At 60.1% G+C, this 23,845-nt stretch overlaps 8 protein-coding genes across 8 annotated transcripts; 5 read left to right on the top strand and 3 right to left on the bottom strand.

Moving 5' to 3' along the window:
- Positions 1-638: 638 nt before the first annotated feature.
- On the bottom strand, positions 639-3,820 carry DCS_02224 (beta-galactosidase; the record flags this gene model as incomplete). The annotated part of the gene is made up of 3 exons (XM_040799552.1): positions 639-1,727; positions 1,802-2,092; positions 2,138-3,820. 3 exons carry the CDS (start codon positions 3,818-3,820, stop codon positions 639-641), a joined length of 3,063 nt encoding a protein of 1,020 aa, XP_040660435.1.
- Positions 3,821-4,345: 525 nt separating this feature from the next.
- Positions 4,346-5,487, bottom strand: DCS_02223 (uncharacterized protein; the record flags this gene model as incomplete). The annotated part of the gene is made up of 3 exons (XM_040799551.1): positions 4,346-4,834; positions 4,918-5,073; positions 5,149-5,487. 3 exons carry the CDS (start codon positions 5,485-5,487, stop codon positions 4,346-4,348), a joined length of 984 nt encoding a protein of 327 aa, XP_040660434.1.
- A 2,385-nt stretch (positions 5,488-7,872) lies between these two features.
- Positions 7,873-9,105, top strand: DCS_02222 (uncharacterized protein; the record flags this gene model as incomplete). The annotated part of the gene is made up of 1 exon (XM_040799550.1): positions 7,873-9,105. The coding sequence occupies one exon, from the start codon at positions 7,873-7,875 to the stop codon at positions 9,103-9,105; it is 1,233 nt and encodes a 410-aa protein (XP_040660433.1).
- A 698-nt stretch (positions 9,106-9,803) lies between these two features.
- DCS_02221 (LUC7 protein) lies at positions 9,804-10,667 on the bottom strand (the record flags this gene model as incomplete). The annotated part of the gene is made up of 1 exon (XM_040799549.1): positions 9,804-10,667. One exon carries the CDS (start codon positions 10,665-10,667, stop codon positions 9,804-9,806), a length of 864 nt encoding a protein of 287 aa, XP_040660432.1.
- A 707-nt stretch (positions 10,668-11,374) lies between these two features.
- DCS_02220 (GPI transamidase component GPI16) lies at positions 11,375-13,198 on the top strand (the record flags this gene model as incomplete). Its single annotated transcript, XM_040799548.1, has 1 exon — positions 11,375-13,198. The coding sequence occupies one exon, from the start codon at positions 11,375-11,377 to the stop codon at positions 13,196-13,198; it is 1,824 nt and encodes a 607-aa protein (XP_040660431.1).
- A 3,782-nt stretch (positions 13,199-16,980) lies between these two features.
- DCS_02219 (uncharacterized protein) lies at positions 16,981-17,289 on the top strand (the record flags this gene model as incomplete). The annotated part of the gene is made up of 1 exon (XM_040799547.1): positions 16,981-17,289. The coding sequence occupies one exon, from the start codon at positions 16,981-16,983 to the stop codon at positions 17,287-17,289; it is 309 nt and encodes a 102-aa protein (XP_040660430.1).
- Positions 17,290-18,802: 1,513 nt separating this feature from the next.
- DCS_02218 (uncharacterized protein) lies at positions 18,803-21,962 on the top strand (the record flags this gene model as incomplete). Its single annotated transcript, XM_040799546.1, has 5 exons — positions 18,803-18,827; positions 18,882-19,135; positions 19,220-20,040; positions 20,759-20,792; positions 20,913-21,962. The coding sequence occupies 5 exons, from the start codon at positions 18,803-18,805 to the stop codon at positions 21,960-21,962; spliced, it is 2,184 nt and encodes a 727-aa protein (XP_040660429.1).
- Positions 21,963-22,618: 656 nt separating this feature from the next.
- On the top strand, positions 22,619-23,578 carry DCS_02217 (dienelactone hydrolase; the record flags this gene model as incomplete). Its single annotated transcript, XM_040799545.1, has 3 exons — positions 22,619-22,668; positions 22,745-23,132; positions 23,216-23,578. 3 exons carry the CDS (start codon positions 22,619-22,621, stop codon positions 23,576-23,578), a joined length of 801 nt encoding a protein of 266 aa, XP_040660428.1.
- Between the last annotated feature and the right edge of the window lie 267 nt (positions 23,579-23,845).

The raw sequence follows: 23,845 nt of genomic DNA, 5'->3' as shown, positions 1-23,845 counted from the left end.
ACGGGTCGTCCAGGGTGGTTCGAGGCATTGACAAATCTTTGGCTCGACCGCCCCTCGCTCGCTCGCTCATGCACTGCACCAGTTTTCAACTTGGGAGAAACTCACGGCGGTCATACATCAGCCTGCACGTTCCGGGTCTGTCGTCAAAAGACGACCGTCCGGCCATGGAGACGTCAATCTTCGCGCATCGGCGGCACCGAGATGCCGAGGCTGCAAACTGCGATTCATCGAGGCCTGAACGTTCACCGTTTGGCCCCATCGTCACCATCATGGCCGTTGAGGTGGCTATTCGGACTGGCGACAAATATGAAGCAAAGAGGCAAAATCCGTGTCCCGATGCAGAAACGTCAAAGCAGATATGCTGGTAGGTATGCAGGTGTGTGAATACTCGTCCGACCTACTGGCACACCCATGTAGGTTGCCGATCGCGAGGAACCCAGTTGAATGGCTCAGGCTCGTGGTACCTGCGCCGCCCAGCAGAGCGGTCTCGGAGGACCCCTGCATGCCCCGCGCCATGAATGCAGCAAACAACGGTCAGATACGGACGGCTTTGCTTGACCGCTTGTTCTTGGTGGTTACGCGGCAACTCCTCGCAGCATCCGTCGAGCGTCTCCAGCCCGGTGGGCTCGAAGACCAAATTAGTCCAGAAGCAGCTCAAAGTCAAACTCTTGGTTCGCCCGGAGCTGGTACTCTGGCAGCGTCCACGGCCCGCACGAACCCGTCCCCAGTCCATGGTGTGCCCAGTCCAGCTTCAGGACCGTGTCATTTCGGGCCCTCTCGTGCAGCTCGTGCGGATGGCTGGACTCGTCGACGTCAGGCGTCGCGTACCGCATCGCCGAGAAGCTCGCCCCGTCGAGGTCCCCGAACCGCGCTCGGAGCACCCGCCGGCCGCCGGCGTCGACAAACTCCACCCGACGCACGTCGGTCCGGTTGCCATTGTCCTGGGGGAAATCGTAGTCGACCCAGAGCTCGTCGACGGGCGCGGTCCAGTTGCCAAAGAGCTGTGAAAATTTCCTGTCGCGGTACGACTCGCCGGGGCCCCGGCCCCACCACGAGGCCCGGTCGGCGCTAGCGAGGCCGAACGTGAGCCCGATGCGGGCAAAAGTCTCCGGCAGGAGCGGGCCACCAGGCTTGCCCTGGACACGAATGTGCAGGGCGTCACCCACGAACCTGTACGTCCAGCGGCAGTCGACGCCCCAGGCCAGAACCAGCGGCGCGATCCGTTCCGTGACTTGGACGACGGCGCCGTCGTCGGCCACGTGCCAGCGGATGTCGCGCACCTGGCTGGTCGTCTGATGGAGGCGGCGCTCCCGCCACTGCCTGCCGTGTCCGCCGCGGTCATTGTCATTCAGGGCGCGGTAAAAGTCGAGCCGGACGGCCTCCGAAAGCATGTCGACATGGGCACGATCGGCCCTCCGCCAGCTCTCCAGCATGCCCGTAACAGTGCTGATGCGCCAGGTCGACTGCCCCGAGGGAGAAACTATGCGACACTGGCCCGCCAGCTGCTCGATCGACGGACCGGTCGCTGGCCGATCGACCGCGAGGAGTCGGGTGATGGAAGGCTGCTGGGAGACGGGCAGCTCGCCGGTGGCAACGAGGTGGCCCGCGTCTGCCCACAGTTCCGGACACTTGAGCCTGAATTCCAGTTGAAGGTGGGATTCCACTTGGACGCCTCGGAACATGTCGTCACGAAATCCCACCAGCGTGACGTTTGCCGCCGTGTGAGGCTTGATGCCTGCGCCAAGTTAGTGCCAAGAAAGCTCATCATCGACGGAGGCAGGGACTCGCCCGCGGGAATGACGATGACGCCGTGGGCCAGCGGTTCCTTGGAATCCGCAACCACCTCCCACGAGCCGATCAAATGGTCCAAATGGAGGAAGTCGTAGCGGTTCATGATGGTGACGCAGTCTTGGTCCCGACACAGCGTTTCCACGGGCTCCACGGCCTTGGCGTATCCGGCCAGGGACGAGGTCTGGTTGTGCTCGGACGAGAGCAAGCCGTCCAAGATGAAGTTGTAGTCGTTCGGTTCGTCCCCAAAATCACCTCCGTAAGCCATGTACTCGACCCCATGCTTGTTCCTGGTCCTCAAGCCCTGCCTTTGTCAGTCGAGCCATTTTCGTCCCATGACATGACCTACATGGTTTGCCCACTCCCATACGAAACCACCCATGAGGCGCGGGTACTTGTAGAGTACCTCGAGGTACTCCTTGGCGTTGCCGACCGAGTTGCCCATGGAGTGCAGAAACTCGCAGAGCACCAGCGGCTTCTCCCAAGAGCGCTCTCGGGCAAACTTCTCTATGCTGTCGATTTCGGGGTACATTCGACTGAAGATGTCGACCGTCTTGGCCTGCCAGTCGCCTTCGTAGTGGACGAGGCGGGTGTCGTCCATCTCCTTGATGCAGTCGTACATGGCTTGATGGTTGCGGCCGTAGAAGGACTCGTTGCCGAGGGACCAGATGATGACGCAGGCGTGGTTCTTGTCGCGGGCGACCATCTGGCGCGCTCGGTCGACGTACTGCTCTCGCCACAGCGGGTTGTCGGAAGTGAAGGACGCGGCGTCGGCGCCGATGCCGGCAAAGCCATGGCATTCCAGGTCGGCCTCGTCCAGGATCCAGAGGCCGAGTTCGTCGGCGACATCGTACAGTCGCGGGTCGTTTATCTGGTGGCATGTGCGGATGGCGTTGATGTTGCACTGCTTCATGATGACGAGGTCGCGCCTCATGAACTCGTACGGCACCGCCCTGCCATGGTCGGGGTTGTGCTCGTGCCTGTTTACGCCTCGAAGCTTGACCGGGTTGCCGTTGACGCAGAAGACACCATCGTTGAGCTCTATCGTTCGGAAACCGACTCGCTGCAGCAAGGTGCAGCCGTCGGGGCCGGGGAGGTTGAGCAGAAGCATGTACAGGTTGGGCGTCTCGGCCGTCCATTTCGACACTCCGTTGACGCGCAACTCGAACTTGCCGGAGCGATTCACGTCCTTGGTCGCCTTGACCACCTCCCTACGGCCGGCATCGAGAAGCTTGACCTCGACGGACGCAGGTGCGTTTAGCTCGACGCTCACTCTCAGGACGGCATCTCGATAGTCTTGGTCAAAAGCTGTGATGACGTGAAGGTCCTTGATGTGAACTTTGGGAAAGGCATGGAGATGGACGTCGCGAAAGATGCCGCTGAACCACCACTGGTCCTGATCCTCGAGGTAGCTTCCGTCGCATCGCTGGTAGACCTCGACGGCAAGGACATTGGTGCCGCCGACCAGGGCGAGATGGGTGACGTCGAACTCGCTCGGGTTCCGCGATCCTTGCGAGTAGCCGACGGGTTTGCCGTTGAGCCAGACGGTGAAGGAGGAGTCGACGCCTTCGAAGCGCAAGCGGAGCTGGTGGCCCTCGAAGGACGGGTCGAGAGCAAACGACGTCAGGTAACGGCCACACTCGTTATCCTGGTAGGAGACGTTGGGCGGGTCCACGGGCCAGGGGTACATGATGTTGGTGTATTGAGGCCCTTTGCCGTATCCCTGGAGCTGCCACATGCCCGGGACAGCGATGTCGCGGAAGCCGTCTGGCTCGAAAGCGGGTTGAAAGAAATCGGCAGGGCCCTCGAGCGGCGACTTTGAAATGTGAAACTTCCACGTTCCCGAGAGGCATTGTGCCTTTGCCTTGGTCACGTCGTGCGAGAGGGCATCTTCTTCGCTACCGTAGAGGAAGAAATAGCTGCGGGGTTCGAGGGTGTTGCGGTGGATGACGTCGACGTTGCTCCAGTCGGGACGTGTGTCCAGACGAGGTGGCGCCGCGGACGTCGTTTGGCAGAGGGAGGATGCAGCCATTGCCCATTACTATACGATCCAGGTGGACGATCTGCTCGGCGGTTGAGAGATTTGGGCAAATTGAAGGGCGGTGAAGAGTCGAGAAGGAGGACTCGGGCTTGCCGCCATGCAAGTAATTACGTCGGCGACAGAGGGGGAAAAGCACTAGCTGCCTAGGAGTAACGGAGGCCTCCATTCACTCACAGCTGCACGCTACTACTAATATATCAACAGCAGGGACCTGGAGATTTGGACATGAGCTTTCTTATCTGGTCTTTGCCTCCACATGGCCATTTTTATTCACACAAATTGTGCTCTGCCTCGCTCGCTTCCCATTCAATCGCGGCCATTTCTCAAGAATACCTAGCAACCCAAACGCCATGCTGCAACGACTCGACTCGATCCGCCAACGCCGCACACCGGACGCTGTGCAGAGCCCCGATGCAGAGAGTCGACTGCCACACCCAGTTCACATGCCACCCCTCCTCCGCCTCATCCATCCCCCAGGGCTCTCGGTATGGACCGGGCAGAGGTTCCGACGGCGTGTCAGACGAGAAGACCATAGCCCTTTTGCTGCCTCTCGTGCTGGACTGCCCAGTGTCCCAGGGAAAGGGCGGCGACGACGAGAAAGCCCAAGGCCAGGAGGGCGAAATAGATGGTCTGGAACGGATGACTGCCGACCCACTCCAAGGCTGTATGATGAGGGTGGCCCCAGGTGCTGTTTCCGGGTATGAATAGCTCCGAGTGGGCATCGTCGACGACGATACGGTGCAGCGAGGGCTTCGGCGGTTGCGTTTTCGACGCTCGGGCGTGGTACAGCTCCCATATTTTCGTCTCGTACCAGGCTCCGGTCGAGTAGTTGGCTCCGTACGGCAGCAGGGGTTTCCCGGCCCAGGCGGTGACGGAGTCGGTGACGGTGATCCAAAACGGGTGCTCGGGCTCGGAGGCCATGATGGCGTTGCTCAAGGCGCCTCGGCCGGTGTCGACGACCCAGGTGGGATAGTAGAGCAGGGGCTCGAGGTTGGCGTGGCAGGCCTGGCACGGTATCAGTGATAGAAGAGGAGAGAGAGACGTCCCACGCGGGTGCTCGGGAGTCGGGAGGGAGCTGTCCGTCGTACATGATCGAGGTGGAGGTAGATGCCGCCAAAGTGTCGGAGCAAAAAGTATCGCAAGACCTCGGACCGTTTCGACGGGCTCGGCAAGTCGTCGTAGGCCTGCAGAAACCAAGGATACTCGTAGCGGATAAATTGGCGCGACACAGCTTCGTCCCACAGCTTGGAATGCCGCTCGATCAGCAAGACGGTCCGGTGCGACGGTCACGGCCAGCTGGCGGGAACGGGCGTAGTTACCTTGTGCTCCCAGGTCGGGTGCAAGGCGACGCAGTTCCGACGAGCCTTTACCCACGCAAGCGGCATCGGCACCGTCTCGTTGGCGGGGGAGATCCAATCGTGAGCGATTTGGTGAATGATTCGGGGCACCGGCCTCGGGCGAGCGACGGGCAGGCTCAACGTCGCCTGATGGTCGTCGACGACTTGCTTCTGGGTCATGGCAACGCCAGCGTGCGGGCCGAAGATGAGGGACAAGGCCATCAACCTGGGAACGGCGGCGACGAAGAAGAGGATGAGGCCGCTGGCCATCAAGCCACCGACGAGGCGTCTGCCTCGGGGGCTCATGAGCTGGAGCACCATGGAGGCAGGACGGCGATCAAGCGGGAGGGGGGGAGGGGGAGTAGGTTGTGGGCGCGTTTGCCGACGACGCAACTTTGCGGTGCGTGCCCAGCGAACAGCTGGACCTACCGAGGCAGCGGTGCGAGAAGGATGAAGTGGTTCTCCATCATTTCCCGAATACTTTTGCACCGTAATTACCGTACTGGCTGCGGAGGTAGCATCTCGAGGTGGAACGTGCGCTCAGCCCCGGCGCGGATGACACCGGACGACGCAGCCTATTGCTCCATGCACGACCCCTGCCGACCCCTGTTCAGGCTGCTAGGCTCGGGACTGGCTTTGTTCCAGTACCATGGCATGGTTACGACAGGCCTCGTCCCTTGGCTCGTGCCCATCCTACGATGCATGTACATACACCCCGTAGGCGTACGGGTATTGGTTCCTGACTTGGGCGCAAGTCTGGATTGAAGATTCAGAAGGCAGACGCGGGGAGAGGGAGGTATACTCTGGTGTTGGTCAATACACTCGTGCCCACCATTGCGATAGAGTGCTGCTGTACATGTACTATAATACTGGCCTGCACCCCCGCTGGCGAAAAGTACTAGTAAGTACTCGAACTTGCAGGTGTACAGTACAGTTCAAGCACACCTGAGGTACCCAATTCATTACGAACATCTGTACTCCGTAGTCGGTACTACTAATGTACTAGGTAGGTACTGCCAGCTCGTGTACAGTAGGAGCACTGTTGATGAATATTCCTGGCACTTTCTTACTGCGGGTGCCTCCGTTCGGAGACATCCTATTTCTGGACAGCGGGACGTTTCCGTCCCCCGCAACCAACTCCAGGGGCAGACGATCCTCACTTGTACTGCCAGGGTATGTCCTCGATCTTCTCGGTGCTCATGCGACGCGGGCACATGCTGCGAATAGCCTGATACATGGGTACAAATATGAATGGTAAAACGACAATACCTCCAACTCCGACACAACAAAGTCGAAAGATCCCTTGCAGCCTTGCACTGTACTTGCTCCTACCAAGTACTGTATGCCCTAGCACATGTACTTGTATCTGCACAAGCATCTGACTTCAACATGGCTCAGAGATGAAAGCACAGGCTCCGTCTCTCCCTGAAGAAGCTGGATTCAGATTCTGTATTTCTTTTCGTTGCAGGTGGACGGGGTCGTATCAGCTCTACGCGCTGTTTGAAGTCGGATACCGAGGGATGCGCCAGCATGACAGTACATAAGTACAGCACTTTGTACACGTCCTGCACGCCTTGCGAACACCTAGTACCTTAGTATTGAACGGGACCATGAACGTACTAGGTGCTAGATACTAGTAGGTACTTATAGGTCACTCAAAGCGCTGCTGCTGCTGCTGCTGCGGTTCTGGTAATGTAATCTTCATACAGAACACTCTGGTCTAGTAAGCACAGTACGAAGTAAGGAGCATTGCTGTATGCAGGCACTGTATCTAGTACCTAGAAACTAGAGGTACTATTAACTTGTACATATCCATCGACAACAGTGCGGAGTACAGTACAAGTACTACAGGCACATAGCGGCCCCTGAAGTGCCCGACTTCGTACCGTAGCAAGTCAATAGCTCGCATCTTCCGTACCGTAAAGTACGGGGTACGGTACAAGTACATGAAGTACATAGCATTAGGTTCCTGGGGGCGTTCACCTGCTCACGATTCCCTAATTCTTTAGTTCAATCCTCACCTGTAAAAACTTTTTGAAAACCTAATATTGTATATTGATGCTCAACAAATGGCTATATTGTAATATTCTATACCCCAAGCGAGGTAATAAAGAACAATCAAGAGCCATCCCATCAATCTCCCCAACGTTTTATCACACCACACCACACCAAGAACCTGAAGGATGTTGCCTTTTAATGCAGCAAAGTAAACTCCTTACGCATCAAGGTTTTGCTCAAACCGGGCTGAGGGGTTCATTTATAGATGCTCAAGAAGATTTCTGAAAGTATGCAAGATGATAATCAATAGTGCTTGAGGAATCGCAGCGGCTTTTCAGCCCATGACTATGAGTAACTTGAGTATAATATCGCCTGCTTCGTACTTGTACGAAGTATAGGTAAGGTAATTGCAGTACTCGGTATGGAGTAGCAAAGGTAGTATTAAGTACTGCAAGATTACCCCACACCACACGACCGGTACCCCACCTCAACCGTCGTCTACCTTATCGTGCTCGGTACCGAATCCATCCCCATCCCTTCACTCAGCCTTGCCGGCCTCTTTAGCCTCCACATAACGATTCCTCACTCTGTCCCTTGTTGGATACCGCCATACTTGACCTGTGTCACCATACTTATTTTCCCTACTTTCCATCCCACGAGTGCAGAAAAGGCAGAGTGGTGGGAGCAGCACCAGCACCAACAGTAGTGATGGACGACCAGTTTGGTGGACGAACCGACGACGATCTGTTCTACGATGACTTTGAACCTGTCGACAGCGCGCCCATCGTGGTAGCTGACACGCCCAGCACGGTACAGTCGATGCTGACGACGCCGCCGACGATGACAGCGCCCTCTGTCCAACCTGACCGGCCTCCAGTCGCGCCGCGCTCGAAGCCAAATGGCCTTGCCTCCTCACGCTTCGCCAACCAACCCGACACACCGCCGGCGGCGGCAAAGACAAAGAATAGCGGCGGCGGCAGAAATCGTGCCAAGGCCTCGATCCCAGATTCATCATCCCCCGCGCCCGCATCGGCGTCCATGCCCTCGTCCGCGCCGCAAAGCGAAACCGACACACCCGCCGCAACCTCCTCGCCACCCAGCACGACGAAGCCTGCCCGGCCAGCCGGCCAGCCGGCACCGGCACCGGCACCGGCACCGGCCACTGGGGCGGCTCCCCCCTCGTCGCGGCTGCGATCCGGCGCCAATCCGCGCCAGAAGCCGACCGACACCGAGCTCGCGGCCAAGATGGCCAGGATGAAGCTCCTCGCCGCCGAGCAGACACGCAAGTTCGAGATGGCGGAGAAGGATCAGAAGCAGCACGAGCAGGCCTACGCCCGCGGCATGGAGGATGCCCGCAAGCGCCGCGCCGAGGAAGCCGAACGTCGTCGCCGCGGCGAGGAGGACAGGCGTCGGCTCGACGACGAGCGCGCCAAGAACAGGGAGCGCAAGCTCAAGGCCATGAGCATGAAGGAGGGCGGCTGGGACGAGGGCAAGGATGCCCAGGCCGCCGAGGAGGGGAGCAGGCGAGCCTTTCGGGGCGCCAACGGCTCCATCCGCGGCACGAGGAGCCCCGCCGGCCTGGCCGGGTCTCGGTACCACGCCGTGGATGGTGGAGAGCAGCAGCAGCAGCAGCACGACGTCGATCGTTTCCTCGAAGAACGTCCTCGCGGACGAGGTCGCGGTCGTGGAGGTCGTGGCGGCGCCGGGAGAGGGCGCGGCGGTGGCGGAACACCACCATCGACGTCGACCAAAGCCCAGGAGGCGGCCCCTTCGCTCACGAAAGATGAGTTTCCCTCCTTGCCGTTGGGTACGCAGAAGCCTGCGGTGGACGAAAAGGGGCCCGCCATCGCCGCCATGCCAGAGCTGCCCAAGCTTCCTGCCATCGGAAAGTGGGACGATGAGGTGGAGGCGATGGAGGAGCTCAAGAACAAGCAGCTGTGAGATTTGGCACCAAGTAGGATACCATGTTTGGAAGAATGTTGCCACGCACGGCACCAAAGGCGAAAGATGGGAGGTATGACGGATGTATAATGGAGGATGCGCGCGAGCGCACGGCAGGTCGCAATAGCAAATACTGTACCAACCAGCGGTTTCCTCTCGCGCGCCGTCGCCGACGAGGGCACGGGACGCTGGTTTTTGCAATGCATGTACATGTGGTTTTTTTTTCTCATGCAGACTATCAACAGCAGACTATCAACATGGCATCGAGCGCCCGTCTGCCCGCCTGCTTACCGTCGATCCCGCGCCAAAAAAAAAGGCGATTCAAAAGCACCATGCCAATGTTCATGTCCTGTCCTGTTCCTGTGGGTATTTCTTTCCCTCGACGTAAACAAGCTCCTGTCCGTAACGCCGCACACCGATGCCACCACCTTCGTCGCCGGTCTGATCCGATGCGTAGTGTACAAAGTAAGCATCTCCAGTTCCGCTTCTTCCATTCTCCGCGTCCCCTCCTGCCGCTGAAACGCCTCGGGTGCACTCGACTGGTGCGCGCTAGTCCGGTTGTCCGGCACCGGACCCTGCGAGTGTCGGAAGGGACAGGCGCACGCCGGCGTCACCGGCGCTCACCTGGAAGCGTCGGAGAGGGTCGAGGTGCTGCAGGAGTTCTGGGCCGATTCCCCGCTGCTGTCGGCACCAGGCTGCTAGCCACGGTGGCCGCGACGACCGCCGCCGTAGCCGTATCCGCGGGGCCCCTTAGGTCCGCGGCCATCGTCCTCCGTCGGCGGCTGCTGGCGCGCACGGCTCCTCATCTCGCGCGGGAACGCGTCGTACGCCTTGCGCATCTGCGCGTACCCGAGATGCATCTTTCCATAAAAGTGGTCGGCCAAGCGACGGTCGTTGTCGAGCCGGCTGAGGTACGCACCGCAGACATCGCAGACCTGCAGCTTCTGGTGGCCCGACGGTCCGGACGTGTCCGAGAGCGCCTTAAGCTCCCGTTCCTTCTCCGCCTTGGCCTGGGCCATGACCTTGAGGTGGTAGAACTCCTCCATCGCCATGCCGACGAGGTTGATGCCGTTGAGGAGCTCGCACTCCTTGAGACCGAGCTGGATGTTCTCGTCGATCTCGGCAATCTCGGCAAGCTGCAGCACACGGTCCGTCAGCACGCAGTCCGACGAGTATACGGCTCTGCTTTCGACCCGTCGACTTACCAAATCGTTCGTCTGCCGAATCTCCTCCGGCGTCTTCTCGAGACGCTTCTGGGCCGAGTCGATCCGTCGGTTGCACTCTTCGACGTGCTTGCCGAGGTCGCGGATGTAGTCGTACTCGAAGCCGAGACGCTGCTTCTCGCGTTCCTGCAGCGCCTCGTACTCTACCTTGAGGCCCTCGGAGTGCACCTTGGCACACATGCCGAGGTCCTGCTTGGTGTTGGTGAAGAGGTCGTGCGGGCAGGTGCCGACGATGAAGGAGCGGCAGACTTTGGCGTCGTCGAGGGTGATCTGGGTATCGCGCGACGACGAGGTGGCGCCCATGAGCTGCTCGAGCAGCTTTCTCTGCTCCGCAGCCATCGTCGTCGTGTCCTCGAAGGTGCGATGGAAACTTTTGGGGGGGGGGGGGGGGGGGGGAGGCGAGGCGAGACGAGGCGAGGCTGAGAAGGAGCCAAAGTGAGCGCGCCCTGCGTGGTGGAGGGAACTTTTAGGTGCCTCGACGATTGGCCAACGGCGAGCCGTCTGGGGCGGGCCACTCGGGTTGTGTCAGCGGACCCACCTTTTTCAATTTCAGTGCCGTCCCTCTGCACGGAGTACGGAGTAAACCTGGAACTAGGGAGTTTCTCCGAATTTCAGCGTACCAGGTGCCTGTGTCACAGGCGGTAGGCCCTTGGCTGCCTGCCTCGCCGCCCACGGCTACAGGCGTTCGTTGACAGCTAGGTCCCCCCCATCACCACCCATCGCGGCCCGCCCCACTCGCCACCGGATAGGAGACTGGCATCTGGCCTGAACTTGAAAGGAAGCTTCTGGCTCTCTGCACACACAACCATCGCCAGCGGCAACTAGACCAGACACGACCTGGATCGACCCCAGTTCATGACGCGGGACGGACGATGCGACAAGGAGAGATGCAAGCCTTGTCGAACCTCCCAGCTCGCTCGACCGTCGCAACACTATCGTTTCCTTCCTCGTAGCCTCGTCTGGTCCCGTTCAGCTCTGCTCCGGTCCGCTCTGCTCTGTTCCGCTCTGCTCTGATCGGACCCCATCCGACCTGCATCGTTCCGACCATGCGGCAACTACTGACCCTTTTCATCCTCGCCCTCATCCCCGGCTTTCTAAGGGCGGCCGAGTACCACGAGCAGCTCAACCTCCGTCCGCTCCCTCTCAACGCTCTCCTCGCGAGCTTCAACTTCCGCTCCAACACGTCCCTCGCCGACTTCAAGGCTCACAACTTCCGTCTCTTCCCGCGCTCCCTCGGCCAGATCCTGCAGTACGCCGGCACCCGCGAGCTGCACCTCCGCTTCACCCTCGGCCGCTGGGACGCCGAGAGATGGGGGGCCCGCCCCTGGGATGGCGCGAGGGAAGGCGGCACCGGCGTCGAGCTCTGGGCCTGGCTCGACGCCAAGACGGACGAGGAGGCGGATGAGAACTGGTTGACGCTGACGAATGCGCTCTCGGGCCTGTTCTGCGCCTCGCTCAACTTCATCGACGGCACCAGGACCATCCGGCCCGTCGTCTCCTTCCAGCCGGAGGGTCACCATTCCGACGACGCGCTCGCCAGCACGAGGTTGCTCCACGGCGTGCTGCCGCACGAGGTCGTCTGCACCGAGAACCTGACGCCCTTCCTCAAGCTGCTGCCGTGCAAGGGCAAGGCGGGCATCGCAAGCCTGCTCGACGGTCACCGGCTGTTCGACGCCTCCTTCCAGAGCATGGCCATCGACGTGCGCCCCGTCTGCGCGCCGGACGGCGAGTGCGTCCTGCAGATGGAGCAGACCATCGACATGGTCCTCGACGTCAATCGGTCGAGGCGACCCAGAGGTAAGCGACGCGGCTCCCCGACGTCGACGGCGGCGGTGGTGAAGCGAGCGAGCGACGTGCTGACGGCCAGGACAGACAACCCGATCCCGCGGCCGCCTCCGGTCGAGGAGCTGGTGTGCGACACGTCGAAGCTGTACCACGACGAGTCGACCTGCTATCCCGTCGACCACCTCGTCGGGCAGCACTGGGACTTTATCGACCTCTTCGGCCGCTACATGCGAGGCACCTGTCCCCTCGCCGACGCCGAGGTGCCGCCCGTGTGCCTGCACGTGCCCGACGCGCTCGACGTCTACTCCAGCATGGACGTGCAGGAAATCAGACGCTCGGACGGCATGTCGCGCTGCTTCGTCATGACGGCCGACAACGAGTTCTCCCTCATCCTGGCCAAGCCGGCCATGGAGGCGGCCAAGATGCGGGAGGTGGTGCCGCCCGAGAGGCCGTTGCTTTTTGCCGAGCGCAGCTTCACGGGCCACGGGCAGGAGCACGGCGGCGTGCAGACGATCCTCACGAACCCGGGCGACGGCGAGGTCGAGTTCGTCTACATGGAGTCGCTCCCCTGGTTCATGCGCATCTACCTCCACACGCTGTCGACGCGCATCTCGTCGACGGGCGTGGGCCAGGCGGCCGACAACTCGTCGGCCATCATCAAGGAGATTTACTACCGGCCCGCGCTCGACCGCACGCGTGGGACCCAGCTCGAGCTGGTGATGCGCATCCCACCCTCGTGCACCGTCTTCCTCACGTACGACTTTGAGAAGGCGATCCTGCGCTACACGGAGTACCCGCCTGACGCGAACCGCGGCTTCGACGTGGCGGCGGCCGTCATCACCACCCGGGCGCCCCGCCGCGGCCTCTCCCTCCGCACCACGAGTCTGCTGCTGTACCTGCCGACGCCGGACTTTAGCATGCCCTACAACGTCATCATCTTCACGTCGACGACGATTGCCTTGACCTTTGGCGGCCTGTACAACATCCTGGTCCGGAGGCTCGTGGGCGCCGACGAAGCGCCGGCGCCATTGCTCAAGGCCAAGTTGACCAAGCTGCTCGCGATGCTGAAGCGAGCCAAGAATTAGGCGGCAAGTCGCCGTACGATTCTGCAGGGTCGGAGGGAAAGGAAAGAAGGGAGGAAGGAAGGAAGCAATGAAAAGCATGTTTGATTCATCAGCACGTGCCAATCGATGTGAAGGGCATGCCTGTAGCGGAAGCGCTGCATGCCGTTTTGCGGCTGGATCCTGTCGAAGGACTCGGGGCACGAAACTCTCGTCTGATGAGCATCAATGAACCGAATGACGGTGCGCACAGGTGGTATCATGAGCGGTACGGCAGAGCGGCGTCGTCCCTCGGGTGCGTCGCTGCTGATCAGTTGCCCCCGCAGGCTTCGCCAACCAACCGAACGCACCATCCTGAGACGTCACAAACGATGAGAAACCACGACATTCGGTGGGGTTGGGAGGAAATTAAACGGCAGATGGAATCAGGCAACAGATGAAACATACACAGCGGCGGGAGATGTATGAACCGAGCTATTGTCACGGATGGACCACGACATATTTCGTCGATTCCACGCTCTGCCGCTAGTTCATGTGTCGTGTGAGAGACGCAGGCATATTGAAAGCCCCAACGGTGGATTCAAGGGCTAGGTATGCCTGTGCACCCTTTGTTCCATGTTGTAAAAGAAAAATTAAAACTTGTATACTCGGTGCCACAGTCCCTGTGAACTTGACGGTATTCATGAAGGAAACGTGCCCTAGGTGTACCGAGTGTGAGTCGATCTGTACGTGATGCCTCCTATGACCTCAGCTACCCTGCAGTAATTAATACCGTAGGGAGAGATTTCGATCGGAGAGTGCTTAGTCAGCAGCATAGCAACGGCAGTACGGCAGTAATTACAGATTTCTTGTATGGAAGACGGCGTATATATTGACAAGCCGAGTAGATTAAAATTAGCACTTGAGTGTATTCGGATTTTTGGTAATACCGTCACATCTACGGAGTCGTGGTAGGATGTACAAGTACTCTGTAAGTTATCCGTATTTGTACTGTACTTAGGTGCAAATATGGATCATGTAACATTCATTAGGTGAATGCAAGGTGCTTGCACCTGTGGTGGTGATGAATGGTGAGTTTCTAGGTCTTTACAGCCGTTGACCGCTTCAATCCGATCTAAGAATAGCTGCGTCTCATTAGTAGAGAAGGCTTCAACACCGTATGTGTATATTTGAGCAACAGAGACACCCTCACGATGCGTACTCTCAAGGAAAGCGTCTCGAGGAAAGCGAGTAGGGCGACCTGATGCAGTAGAGTTCGACTCCTACCGTCGGGCATGTGGAGCATCGGGTGTAATTAGTAATGGCGTACGGAGTACAGCAGCATGTTGTTGTAGGTGCTAGGTAATTAGGCATTGCAGAATTTGGTAAGCTCCGGCGGCTGCATCCAGGGGAAGGTCACTTTTGAGGCTGAAACGAGTCGGTTTGCAAACTTTGATGGCAACGATCACGTTGGGACGGATGGTGTTGGCGATTGCGTGGCACCGTACCTTTGACGAATCGAGCAAGGCTGGGAGCACTAGCCACCGATAAATACTTGCACTGTGCGCGTGCTGGGACTTGGACGGATGGTAGTCACCAGCAGAACTTGCTGGCGGTATGAATCGAGTGCTGGGCGCACAGTGAGAGCGCTCCGTACTTGGTTCTGCATTGTTCCCTGCCATTTGCCGAGGCTGAGACAACTCGGCTTGGTGGAGCTGGGCATGGCCGATTGTTTCGAATGACGACGATCCTATGGCTGGTCGTTGGCAATGAGACGGAGGGGTGATGCACATGGATGGGGCAGCAGAGAAGGGACCGAAACAGGCAGAAGTTGGTGTTGAACGGCCTAGCGGGGAACTTTGGACGAAACTCGCAAAGTACAGTACATGCGAGTACTCGGTAATACCATAATACCTTGGGAACGTACATGCACTGTAAGTACTGTAGTTTTGCCCTAGGTGTTATGTTCCCAAGCACAAAGTGCAGTAGGCGGGGCGGGGGGGATCGATTGTATCGAGAGCCATCCACTACCTGGGTACTAATAGTATACTACTAACCTAGTAGGTAAGGTTAGTGCTGGACTGGTAGGTTAGTAGTAACTTTACCTATCAACACCAATGACAGTAGCATTGGGTACATATGCACTCGTCGACGACGAGAATATGAGAGGACGACGACGCAGATCCGAAGGATCCGTCCAGTGGTCGGGCTAGTCCGATGCTTCGGCGGCCCGCCGACATGGGAGTTACGAGTCGAGTACGGACGGGTGGCACGCCACCTCTGCTCCTGTTCACGATTCGGTGCAAGCACTCAGTCCTTGGTGTGCTCTGAACAGTCACCCACCACCCATGGTGCTGGGAGCCTGTTGTTGCGCGCCAGCGGTCTCGGCCAGGCTGAAGAGAAGAATGCGTCCGGACATTTTCAGAATAGATTCAGCATGTTCAGGACCTTCCAGTCATCGGGGTCTTTTTTCTTTTCTTCTCATATTGTCTAGACGGCGTTTCGAATGAAGGACTTTGATTGATGTCGTCGGAAGCATGTCTGTTTCGTCTTGCCCAAGCTGCACATGGAATGAAGGACTGACTGATTGCTACATGTCGTCGGAATCTGCGCTTCTTTTTTTTTTTTTTTTGGCTCCTCGGCCAGGCTGCACATTGACTGAATAACATGGATTGATGGGAGGCTGATGCAAGGCTCTCTGTCGCGGGCTCTCAAGCTCATGATCAGATGGTTACCTTGCCGGCTCACGGGCACCTACAGTGGTCGGCTGACGTTTGGAGACTTCCTGAAACGCTGAAATGGAATGAGGGGGATTGATTGACCACTGACTCGTAGGTCGTATTACCCTGAGGACCTATCAGTACAGTGCCATCACGCCGTAGCACTAAGCACCAACCATTCTAGTGGCATGCTGGAATGGCGGCCAATGGGGCTAGCGGGCGAGGCATTCCTAGGTTAGCAGGCTCGTTTTACGGCACACTCCCTGCTATGCAGCAGTGACGGTCAGCGAGCGCATTGGCTGCAAACTACGCCCAAGTACGATGGAGTGAAGCGACAGGGCCGCCACGGAACCGATGGGCCCTGCAAGTGTGCTCGACGCACGTGCCAAGGCCGCAAACCGTCACGGGCGGACCCGCGCCTATCTACACCTACTTACCTAGTACTTTCTTATATGCTGCAGCGCTACTCGACACCTGCTAGCCTCATCAGCCGCCAACTGCCCGCTGGTTCCCCATCGTCACCGCATTTCACCCCTTCACCCCCTCCCGTGAAAACTCGCGACAAAGGGAGAAAGGGCCAAGGGCAACGCACGCCAGGCGCTCCCTTGACCCCCCTCCCCCGCGGAGCGGAGAGAGCCAGACGCGGCACGCAGGGTCCTCGAGGGCTGGCATACGGCTGGCTGACAGTGGTGTGAGTGTTTAGCGTCCGTCTTCGCCGTCGATGCACACCAGTCGCCTGGCCCGCCCTCTTGAGCCACGTGCGGTGAGCCGCCGTCATGGACGGACCATGCAGCCGTCATTTTTTGGATCAGATCCAATTGAGGTCCGGAACGTCTCCCGCATCATCGATCGGCCATGGACGAGCTAGAGACGAAGCGAAGATGGGGCGAGCGTGAGCGATGGAAGGGAAGAAAGGAACCGCAGCAGAGCCGATGGACGCCTTGCTGTCTGCACCGTGGACGTTGGCTTGCTTCACGACGGCGGAGATTTGCCCTCGAGGCGGGCCGTCGTCCGCAGCCAGATATGTCGTCGACGGACTGACGCACGGCGCCAGGCCCCCACGTGGCTGCCCCTCGACAATGCAGTATCGTCTATCGACCCCGATCAATGCCAATCCATGCCACAGGCCGACGCCGACGAGGCTGGGGAAGAGGCTGCCGAGAGCTACCGATATTATTCTTCGGGTTGCCAAGCGCCTTTTCCGTCCTGGCTCGCGACGCACCCATCGTTGATGGCCTGGGCAAGGGAGGTGTGCCGAATGAGCCAAGCGAGGGCGCTGAGCTTGCCGCACAGTACGATCCGTACGCCGCCGCCTACGATGTCGAGGGCCGCATCGTCTCGTGCCTGAAGGACGATGCGGATGAAGATCAGTGCGTCGAGGACCAATGCCGATCGGAGGACATGCGTGAGCGGTGACGATTCTTTTCAGACATGGCGCCGGGCGACGGCGCGACAACTTTGTCGGGCAGCCGCCATGTCGGTGCGCATTCACGTGGGCGCCGTGCACAGTGGGTGTCGTGGACGTGCAGTGGAGGGGTGTGTGGCAGCATGGCGGGTGTCGTGGAAGGGTAGCGGAAGCTTAGTGGACGCAAGGTGGAAGTGTGGGGGATGGGTAGTGGAAGGGCACTGGAACTGTGGTGGAAGTGCAGCGGACGGTGCAGTGGAAGTGCAGTGGAAGTGCCGTAGAAGTGCATGGAAGCATGGTGAAAGTGGACGGCATTAGTGGACGAATGGCGCGGAACCGCCGTGGAAATGCGCCGAAAGTGCGGTGCAAGTGTGATGGAAGCGTGGTGCGGTGAAGCGTGCTGCCGTCTCATCCGAACCGTCGACGCCTGGCCGTTCCCGCCCATGGTGCCAAGCTGTGGACGCATGGATTGACAGTGCCACGCACCGTGAGGCCATCGCCGAGCGCGAGCACGGGAGGGCAGTGAGGGAGGGGAGGGAGGGTTGGAGAGGAGGATGCATGAAGCGAGGCTGCGACGAGGAACGCGCGTGGGTTAGCCGCTGGCGCCTTGCTTCGGCCGGACGAACCCACTCAACCCCTTCGCCGGCGCCTTGACGCCGGATGGGGGCCGCGCTCCTCGTCCGGACTCCGCACCCTCGACCGGCCGGACTAGACTAGCGGTGGGGCGGGCCAGCCCAGCGGTCGCAGGTACAGGAGGTGTACGTGTACTGAGGCCTATCCTGTCGGGAGGACATCTGGTCTTCCTCGTCCCTCGTCAACCTGAGCTGCCTCGGTGGTGGTCTTGGTACCCCGGTGGCCGGCATCGGCTGACCGATGCGGAACCAAGGATTGCAACATGTATACTGGCCCTCTAGTTCCTGTATGGCCTTGAGCGGTACGGAGCAGCAGCCACGAGGGCCCCTGCGAGCCAGGCACCTCCTGCTCGTCCGCGATTGCTTGGCCGGACCGAGCAGCATGGGAAGCGTCCAGCCTCCACTCCGTCCGGGACCGTCGAGCGTGCCGCCATGAGATATAGACCGTCATCTTCCCACTGCCCCCAAGCCTTGTTGACCTCATCTCACCACGCCTCCCTCGTCCCAAACCCGTCTCGACATTCGCTCTCGCTCTCGCCCGGACCTGTGATTTGCCTCACGCCGTTGCGCCAGAAGCATCGCTCGCTACCTCCACAACCCTCCTGGCACCGACCCCCCCGATCGACCGTTCTCTCGACCGACGATTGCGGCGGGAAGGATTCCATCGCTCCGACGCCCATCGCGTGCCGTGCATTGAATCTGTCGCGTTGCCCTCGGAACGGCACGGAAGCAGGTAGGCACCATGAATCCTCCATCCTGGTCGCGCCCGTCGACCCTCGAACCATGTCGTACCCCCCCTCGCGACTCGGCCCCCGCCTTGTCCTTTATCCTTGGGTCTCGAGACGAGCTGCCGTGCGCGCCTTGTGATGCTGTGATGCGATTATGCGATGCGATGCAATGTCGTGGCGAAAAGGATGGTCAAGGCAAAGCATGGAGAGAGTGACGTTGCTGACAGTGTCCGACTCTCGCAGCCACCGCCAGCACCGCCAGCACATCACCCTTCACCGCCGCCTTCACCACCGCCTTCACCACCGCCGTCATGAAGTGGACGCCCCTGGCCTTTGTCGGCCTCGCCGCCAACTCCTTCGCCGCCGCCGCCGTGGCCAACACGGCCAAGCCCGACGGTGCCGCCCCCGCGGGCTGCGGTCCGTCGCACGACGGCAAGTTCGAGGTCACCATCTACTCTGTCACGCCGGCCGTGGCCAAGCGCAACGTCGTCGTCAAGGTAAAGCCCTCCACGCCTGACAGCTCCGCTCCGCTCCGCCTCGTCCCACCGTCTGACCTGCTCTCTCCTCTTCCGCCATTCTAGAAGCGCGCGACGACCTGCAACAGCGACAAGACGCTGGTCCTGACCCTCGCCGACAGCGTCCTCACCGACTCCAAGGACCGAACCGGCTACATCTCGTCGAGCTTCCAGCTCCAGTTCGACGGCCCGCCCCAGTCAGGTGCCATCTTCACCGCCGGCTTCTCCTACTGCACAAACGGCTCCCTCGCCCTCGGCCCGACCACCGTCTTCTACCGCTGCCAGTCCGGCAACTTCTACAACCTCTACGACCGCCATTGGGCCCCTCAGTGCGAGCCCGTCGAGATCGTCGCCATGCCCTGCGAGGACGGCGGTGACGAGGACGGCGGTGACGAGGACAGCCACCCCCCTCCTCTCGACGCAGAAGATGCAGACGGTTCCGACGACGCAAACGACGCGAACAACTCGAACCTGGGCCAAACCGAGATACTACCGACAAACGTCGTCAAGGGCCTGTCCAACGGTCAACACAAGAATTGCTCGACGAGCGTCGCCTACCCCATATGCCAGATTGCCGACGGCCAAATTCAGATCCACTCGACGCCGTGCGCCCAAGCTCCGATCCACGTTGCCACGGCGCCGGCCGGTCAGAACGCGCAAGAGCAGCCCCGATACCCGACCGGCACCGTCTCCAACGCCGCCGCCGCCGGCACCGGCACCGGCACCGTCGGCAGCGCCTCGTCCACGGCGCCGTCTGCGAGCCAGCCCAGCGATGGATTGGGGCCCAAGGGCACCACCCGCTTGGTCACCACCGCCGCGGCGTCCAAGGAGCGACCCACTTTCCTCATGGCCGCTCTCGGCGTCGTTCTCGTCGCCCTCCTCTTTTCGTACGCTTGAATCTCGCAAGGGAAGAAGATACCCCCGGGCCGCTTGGTTGGTCCGCCGTCCGCCGATAAACCGGATCGGATCGTTCCGGTAATGCACCGTCATGGATGGAACATCCTTCGACATCGACGTGGACATTTGTCGCCGTTGCGCCATGCTCGCGGCACAATGTCGACGGGGCTGCCGAGTAGGATCGATGGACGCTGGACGCTGGACGCTGGACGCTGGACGCTGGACGCTGGACGCTGGACGCTGGACGCTGGACGCTGGACGCTGGACGCTGGACGCTGGACGCTGGACGCTGGACGCTGGACGCTGGACGCTGGACGCTGGACGCTGGACGCTGGACGCTGGACGCTGGACGCTGGACGCTGGACGCTGGACGCTGGACGCTGGACGCTGGACGCTAGACGCTAGACGCTGGACGACGATCGCTGGGCGATGGTCGCTGGACGATGGGGTCGATATGCAGCGAGCACCGGAAGGAGAATGATGTAGTGTTACCCCAATAGTTGTAATTTTTTTGTGTATATTTAATCAAACGACAACTAAAGTACAAGCCATATTCTCCCGTGAGTGCAAGTCTTTTCTCATGAAAGAACGCAAGCGACGGACGCGGCACTGTTCGTACGCTCTTGGTGGTGGCATGACTGTACATCGACGTACCTTGGGGTTGACGGATAATTATTATTATTATTAGTGATGACTCCGTAATTACAGTGCTCCGTACTCCGTCGATGCCAACCAGGATGACGTAAGGGTTTTTTTTTTCGCCCGACCTACACCTATTGACTGGTACTCTGTGCTTCGTCCCCTCTCGCGTAAATCATTCAACAGGACTCCGGGTTCGTACGACATTCATCCATCTTCCCAGCCATCGTCCCTTGGCTTCCCCCACTGGTTCCTTCTAGACGCCCGACGCGGCACAACGCCGACGAAGCGAGCGAGCATGTCGGAATACTGGAAGTCCACACCGAAATACTGGTGCAAGCACTGCTCCTGCTACGTGCGCGACACGAAGCTCGAGCGACAGAATCATGAAGCGACCGGTCGGCACCAGGGGGCGGTGAAGCGCGCGCTGCGGGACATACACCGCAACCACGAGCGAGAAGAGCGGGACAAGGAGCGAGCGAAGCAGGAGATTGCACGACTCAACGGCGTCGTCTCGGGTGACAAGTCATCCGCACCATCACGAGCCTACAGCAGTTACGGCACGACCAGCAGCACGAATGCGAACACGACACCGCTCGATGCCGAGCGCCAGCGCCAAAGGGAGCAGCTCGCCGTCATGGGCGTCGCCATGCCTTCGGAGCTGCGGCCAGAGATGGCCATGGCGGGCGAGTGGACGGTGACGCAGACGCGAGTCCTCGGCGACAAGGAAGCCGAATCCGCTCGCGCGGCCACGGGGGTTCGCAAGCGGAGCGCCAATGCCGACGGCGACGAGGACGAGGACGAGGCAAAGGCGCTGCGGCGCGAGGAGGAGGATGCCGTCCGATCGCTCTTCAAGAAGCCGCGCCGATGGGGTCGGGACTCGAAGGCGATGCCCGAGGAGGAGGACGCCGAGCTGGATGCGCTGCTCTCGGCCGCCACCATCCCGCTCAAGGGCGAGGCCAAGAAGAAAGAGGATGAGGAGGTCGGGGTGAAGAAGGAGGACGGCGAGACGGCACTCGACGAGAAGACGGCGCAGGACGGGGCGGTGAAGGATGAGCCGCAGGACCGGACGGTCAAGGATGAGCCGCACGATGGGGACGAGGCCCACGAGGGACAGACGGGGGAGGCCAAGCAGCAAGTTCGCGTCAAGGAGGAGCCCGAGACGGGGCCAGAGCCGTTCCCCGACAACCAGGACGAGGCCAAAGAGGCACCAACCGTCGTGGCACCAGTCATGTTCAAGAAGCGGAAGCCAAAGAGCTTACGGACAAGATAAAGCAAAGCAGAAATAAATCATCGAAGCCAGATGATGCTCGACCCCGTCCTCGTCCCGTGTTCGGGTGCGACGACAACGAAGCAAGACGTGCCACTCGCTGATGCCTTTCGCCGTCCACAAATGGCAACCGACTTGGCACGGAGCACCTATTCGTAAGCTCACTGTGTCGATGTCGGTGACGCATGCGTATTACCAAGTGGTGGTGCTCCGTGGGTGTATTTGTACCTGTATTTGGATCCCCGGCTCGTGTCGGTGCCGATGCGACGTCGAGGTGGAGGTAGGAGATGGTCCATGATCCTCCTGGTATGGCATGAATGTATGTGCTGTAGGCGTGGTCATGCAGGTGTACATGCACATTCGACGACACCTGCACGTAATACCGCACTTGTACGGAGTACAAGCTGCCACGCCCACTCGAACGAGCTACTCCGTCCTCCGTGAAGGATTTCTCATAAATAGTCATCACAGCGTCAGCAAGCAACCTCACCTCGTCTCTATCCACCCGACACATCTTGCGCAGGCGGAGGAGCAACAGGCACGCCCCGTTAAAAGAAAGCGTCACGTAGGAAGCTGAAACGCCAACATATTGCGCCCCGCCGCCCTGGACGCCGGCCATCGCAGGAAGCCTCTCCAACACACCGACCGAGAGGGTCCAAATGGCGTCCCACCCTCCCGCCGAATGCTGCGCCGTCGGCACCCTCTTTGCGTACGTCTTCCCCGCCATCGTGTGTTGCGGCTACACGGCCATGGTCCCATCCAGAGCTCACAACGGCATCACCTAGCGGCACGCCTTCCGGAGAGTCCATCAAGATCGACGACGGCAGAGTCGAGGCCTACGTAGCCAAGGCGACCGGCAGCAGGGCGCGCAAAGGCTGCGGGATCCTCTACCTGCCGGACGTCATCGGCATCTGGCAGAACAGCAAGCTCATCGCCGACGGCTTCGCTGCCAGCGGATACACGACGCTCGTCGTCGACCTGTTCGACGGTGACGCCGTGCCGCCCAACCCGCCCAAAGGCTTCCAGTTCTTCGACTGGCTCGAGCGCGGCACCGACGGCAGGAGGCCACACACGGCCGAGCATGTCGATCCCATTGTCGTCAAGGGCGTCAAGGCGCTACGGGAGCTCGGCGTCGACAAGATTGCCGCCGTCGGATACTGCTTTGGCGCCAAGGTGAATAACGACGCAAAAAAGACCCCAGGTCAAACCCCTCGAGTGGCTCGACGAGGCTAACCTTGTCATGTTCGAACCGACAGTACGTCGTTCGGCACTTGAAGGACGCCATCGACGTTGGCTTCGTCGCCCACCCCTCCTTCGTCGAGGAGGACGAGCTCGCGGCCATCGGCGGCCCGCTCTCCATCGCCGCCGCCGAGACGGACCAGATCTTCCCGCCGGAGAAGCGTCGCAGGAGCGAGGAGATCTTGGCCAAGACCGGCCAACCCTACCAGATGACCCTCTACAGCGGCGTCTCCCACGGCTTCGCCGTACGGGGCAAGCAGGAGGTGCGTGTCCAGAGGTTCGCCAAGAGGGAAGCCTTTCGCCAGGCCGTCACCTGGTTCGACGAATTTCTCGACGCCGACGGCGGGGACCGTCGCAGCCGACGGCATTCTCTTTTGTGAGAGGGAAGGGCCGAACCAAATAGCTCCCTCCCTCGACAACAACATAAGCGCCCTGCTTGTTTGGACCGTCAAGTCTCGCAACGCAGCCGAGCAGGAAACGTAGTCGGCCAACTTGAATTGCACCAATAATTCCCATACGCATGTGTCTCGTGCAACTGAATATATATACAGGCCTTCGGGGAGGAAATGAACGATGCCAATCTCCATCGCCATTGTCGTCGAGCGCTTTTCCCGTCCTCGTGCGGGGTGAACGAGCCTCATGGTGGT

This window comes from Drechmeria coniospora, chromosome 01, assembly GCF_001625195.1.
Source record: "Drechmeria coniospora strain ARSEF 6962 chromosome 01, whole genome shotgun sequence".
Taxonomy (NCBI): domain Eukaryota; kingdom Fungi; phylum Ascomycota; class Sordariomycetes; order Hypocreales; family Ophiocordycipitaceae; genus Drechmeria; species Drechmeria coniospora.
Note: the sequence above shows the minus strand (reverse complement) of the source record. Positions and strands in the feature narration are given on the sequence as shown.